At 36.6% G+C, this 5186-nt stretch overlaps 1 protein-coding gene across 1 annotated transcript; it reads left to right on the forward strand.

Moving 5' to 3' along the window:
- The first annotated feature begins 257 nt into the window (after positions 1-257).
- Positions 258-3492, forward strand: LOC132130464 (uncharacterized). The gene is made up of 2 exons (XM_059542176.1): positions 258-524; positions 2717-3492. The coding sequence occupies exon 2, from the start codon at positions 2784-2786 to the stop codon at positions 3420-3422; it is 639 nt and encodes a 212-aa protein (XP_059398159.1). The 5' UTR covers positions 258-524; positions 2717-2783; the 3' UTR covers positions 3423-3492.
- Positions 3493-5186: the final 1694 nt, after the last annotated feature.

Raw genomic sequence — 5186 nt, forward strand, 5'->3', positions numbered from 1 at the left:
GTGGATAAATACACGACATGAAAAACGACCCGCGGTTACAGTGACAAAGAAACCCAATTCCATGGGAAAGCGCAGATTTGGCAACACTGTGGATAGTAATAATGTCTACAACGGGACACGACCGTGTCGCGGTGCGACCACAACTTGAAATTGTTCTTACAAGTATAACCCCAACTGTTTGACGAAATTTACGCATTGGTTTTAAGTCGTGCTTAGGGCTGGAAATTTTTCTGGGACCTGGCAACTCTGTTTCGATCAGACATACAGATATCTACAGTTATTATGTATAAGTATCGTTCAGAATCAGAGGATATGAGTCATAAACGCTTACAGCTCCTTTAAATTTTGTATAAAATTCACTTAATATAATATAAAGGTAGCTATTATATAGGCTAAACTGGCTATGTAAGCTAAGTGAAAAGTGAAATGAAAGTGAAAGCATGTGTTTGCGCGTCAGATTAGCCTACAGCTCATATCACACTTGGAAAAGACAAAAATAAGGAAGTGGAATTCTCGTTCTCAAGGTTGGTAAATTTATTTTTCGTCGTCATTTTATGTATATTAATTTAAAGCCGCCAAAACATAGTCTGCGTAGTGAAGATGTTGAATAGCCTCGATAATATGTCGTCCTCCGAGTTACTGGGCCTAATAAACCTGAGGTGTTGTTGATGCCAAATGCACATATAGAGATACAACCCGAATTCCGGAGAAGTTGGGACGTTTTTTAAATTTTAATAAAATGAAAACTAAAGGAATTTCAAATCACATGAGCCAATATTTTATTCACAATAGAACATAGATAACGTAGCAAATGTTTAAACTGAGAAATTTTACACTTTTATCCACTTAATTAGCTCATTTAAAATTTAATGCCTGCTACAGGTCTCAAAAAAGTTGGCACGGGGGCAACAAATGGCTAAAAAAGCAAGCAGTTTTGAAAAGATTCAGCTGGGAGAACATCTAGTGATTAATTAAGTTAATTGATATCAGGTCTGTAACATGATTAGCTATAAAAGCTTTGTCTTAGAGAAGCAGAGTCTCTCAGAAGTAAAGATGGGCAGAGGCTCTCCAATCTGTGAAAGACTGCGTAAAAAAATTGTGGAAAACTTTAAAAACAATGTTCCTCAACGTCAAATTGCAAAGGCTTTGCAAATCTCATCATCTACAGTGCATAACATCATCAAAAGATTCAGAGAAACTGGAGAAATCTCTGTGCGTAAGGGACAAGGCCGGAGACCTTTATTGGATGCCCGTGGTCTTCGGGCTCTCAGACGACACTGCATCACTCATCGTCATGATTGTGTCAATGACATTACTAAATGGGCCCAGGAATACTTTCAGAAACCACTGTCGGTAAACACAATCCGCCGTGCCATCAGCAGATGCCAACTAAAGCTCTATCATGCAAAAAGGAAGCCATATGTGAACATGGTCCAGAAGCGCCGTCGTGTCCTGTGGGCCAAGGCTCATTTAAAATGGACTATTTCAAAGTGGAATAGTGTTTTATGGTCAGACGAGTCCAAATTTGACATTCTTGTTGGAAATCACGGACGCCGTGTCCTCCGGGCTAAAGAGGAGGGAGACCTTCCAGTATGTTATCAGCGTTCAGTTCAAAAGCCAGCATCTCTGATGGTATGGGGGTGCATAAGTGCATACGGTATGGGCAGCTTGCATGTTTTGGAAGGCTCTGTGAATGCTGAAAGGTATATAAAGGTTTTAGAGCGACATATGCTTCCCTCCAAACAACGTCTATTTCAGGGAAGGCCTTGTTTATTTCAGCAGGACAATGCAAAACCACATACTGCAGCTATAACAACAGCATGGCTTCGTCGTAGAAGAGTCCGGGTGCTAACCTGGCCTGCCTGCAGTCCAGATCTTTCACCTATAGAGAACATTTGGCGCATCATTAAACGAAAAATACGTCAAAGACGACCACGAACTCTTCAGCAGCTGGAAATCTATATAAGGCAAGAATGGGACCAAATTCCAACAGCAAAACTCCAGCAACTCATAGCCTCAATGCCCAGACGTCTTCAAACTGTTTTGAAAAGAAAAGGAGATGCTACACCATGGTAAACATGCCCCGTCCCAACTATTTTGAGACCTGTAGCAGAAATCAAAATTGAAATGAGCTCATTTTGTGCATAAAATTGTAAACTTTCTCAGTTTAAACATTTGCTATGTTATCTATGTTCTATTGTGAATAAAATATTGGCTCATGTGATTTGAAAGTCTTTTAGTTTTCATTTTATTAAAATTTAAAAAACGTCCCAACTTTTCCGGAATTCGGGTTGTAAACTGTCAATCAAGCGAAAGCAGTAGCTATATTTATTTTTTATTTATTAAAAAAAGATTAAAATGTGTATGTGGTTTCACAGTATAATAATCTTAAAAATATGTTTTAATCTTAGCTTGGTCTATCGTGGCATTTCTAATGGATATTTGACCATTTTTATGTTTTGACTGTTGCTCTGACTGGTGTCCAACCCTGCTCCTGTCGATCAACTGTCTTGCAAAGTTTGGCTCCAACTCTAATAAAACACACCTGCCTTTAATTTTTAAGTTATCCTGAAGACCTTAATTAGTTGCTTCAGGGGTGTTTGATTAGGGTGGGAGCTTAACTTTGCAGGACGGTTGATAGCCAGGAGCAGAATTGGGGACCCCTGGTTTAGGCTAATTCAGCTTTAAATTCATAATTGTTAACTGTGTTTTGTAGGAACTGCAGTCTTATAAAGGAGCATCCAAAGATCATTGCAATCTCAAATAGTTGTGTAAGTGCCAAAATGCCAGTGGAATTCAGTGGATGGGAGGCATACTGTGATAAATCAAAGCACCTTAAACCAGGTCAGGAGCCCAAAAAGAGCCACGGCTACATTATGTACCATGGGACACACAAAAGCAATGCCCCAGCAATAATATCAACAGGGTTTCGTCCCTCTGCTGGGGGAACTCTGGGCCCTGGTGTCTATTGTAGTAGGAATATTAACAAAGCAATGGGTTACCCATTATGTGCTCCTAATGATAGAGTCATTTTAAAGCTGCGAGTGAGAGTGGGTAAAGTGAAGAAGATTGAAGGGCAGAGCCTGAACCTGATAACCACGTGGCATCAGCAGGGATATGATACAGCCTGGTTACCTGCCACTGCCTCTGGTGTGGGACTTGAGGAGGACTGTGTTTGGGACCCAAAGAGAATTACTGTGGTTGGAATAGCCCATTGCACAGACTCCAGTACTAAGAGTTCTCTGGAGAGTCTCATAAATCAGAAAAGCCAGTCGCAGGACCCGAAAGTAAAAAATCTGAAGCCATGTAAAGGGTGTGGAATGCAAACTGAAGATAAACACACAATGGAGAAATGCTGGTCCTGTAAGGCATCCATATGTCCCTTCATGAAAAATCATGTTTGCCAAAGGAAAGGGAAGTAATTATTCCTGAGTACTTTATACTAGTTAATTGATACTTATATACACTTTAATTGAATATATATATATATATATATATATATATATATATATATATATATATATATATATATATGTATATATATATATATATATATACATACATGTATATGGATATGTGTTATGTTAAGATGTGGTAAAGGTGCTGTAATTAACAAATTTAATGAAATTCTGCTAATCATATTAATAAAAGTAAAGACATGGCACTGCATGTAAACCTTTTTTTAATTGACTCAGATTAATATGGTTAAATGTAATGTTTTGTAATATTTTTGTATAATCTTTTGAGCCGTTAGCAATTATACATAACAGTTAATATTTATTAAAATTCTTCTGTTCTATTCAACTGTTCTGCAGTTGCAATTCTGCTAAAAATTTGTAACAATTTTGATTTACTGTTGAATTCTTGTTTTGCAACAATTGTTATTTGAAACAGTGTGAACTTTAGCAATATTAAACATATAAAAAATGTAGCATTTGTACTGTTTCTTAATTCCTCTTGAAGACATTTCTCAGATTTTATTGTATAATTTCATGTTAATATGTCTAGAATTTCTTTTAAATTTAACAGTCTGGCACACTGATTTCTGCTGTAAGACAATACTTGCTGTAAAAAAAACTGGGGGGAAAGTAAGCATATCTGGACTGAAATATTAATACCAATACAAACTAAAAAAAACATAAAAATGTTGTACTATATTTATTTTCCTGCTTGACATTCTGTTACGCCTTTGACACTTCCAAAGTTTTGTTTGCTTGTTTTTTACATGCAAAATATGGTGTCTCAAAGGAAGGAAGAAATATGACTCTATACTAGAAAATAAGCTTTAGATCTCAGAAAAGATGTGCCTTTGGTTTTAATAATTCCACATTTAAAATCAAAGATCTAATTTATGAACAATAATATGTGGTTTATGTTTTGCATACCCATGTGAAATGTATTGTGTACAGATTCTCTTTTCATGATGAAATACTCTTATGTATGATCTATTCATTTGTTTGTATTGCCTTTTGTATAAAACATGCACCTCCCCAGGCTAACCATTTACTGGGTAATGTACGAGGTGTCCCTAGCATATATATTTTTTGCATTCATGATTCATCAACAAAATGAAAAATGTATAGTGCAGATTATGTTATTCCTGTTGTTCAAGAGTGACAGGGTATGGGATGGTAAATGGTCAGCACCTTGTGTCACTGTGGAAACTCTTTGACATATAGCTTATATTGGCTTCAATTTCTTCTGGGTATGAAAAGGTCAAAGCATTCAGTTTTGGAGAGGAGAGGATCAGTGTGTAATATAGGTCAGTGTTAACATTTACTGTCTAAGAAGCAAAGGCAAGTTTGATTTGATTTATTTTTAGAAGAAAATGCATGCCTTCTGTTCGCTAACTGAGTGTCAGATTTTGAAAGTTACTGCCATGTTCTCTTGAAATACTCTTTTATTTTGCTGGTGTATGATACATATTTAAAGTCATTTATCTTTATTCATTCATAAATATAAGCTGATATAATATAAAAAAACATTAATTAAAACATTAAAACAGAACTATTAATTTCAAACTTCAAAAAAGCACACTTCAGTAATGCCGATGTCAGGAACCATGTGCTCTTTGTGTTTTTGGGCCAATTTCACCAATGACTGTGATACGACACAGTCTTCTTCAAGACCACTGTGGACCATGCCACAGTTCGGAGGACACCAGGCAGTGTCGTACCTGTGATCAT

This window comes from Carassius carassius, chromosome 47, assembly GCF_963082965.1.
Source record: "Carassius carassius chromosome 47, fCarCar2.1, whole genome shotgun sequence".
NCBI lineage: Eukaryota > Metazoa > Chordata > Actinopteri > Cypriniformes > Cyprinidae > Carassius > Carassius carassius.

What these genes read in the sequence shown, in the direction of transcription:
- LOC132130464 (XM_059542176.1), top strand. Translation starts at nt 2,784, where the DNA reads ATGCCAGTGGAATTCAGTGGATGGGAGGCATACTGTGATAAATCAAAG.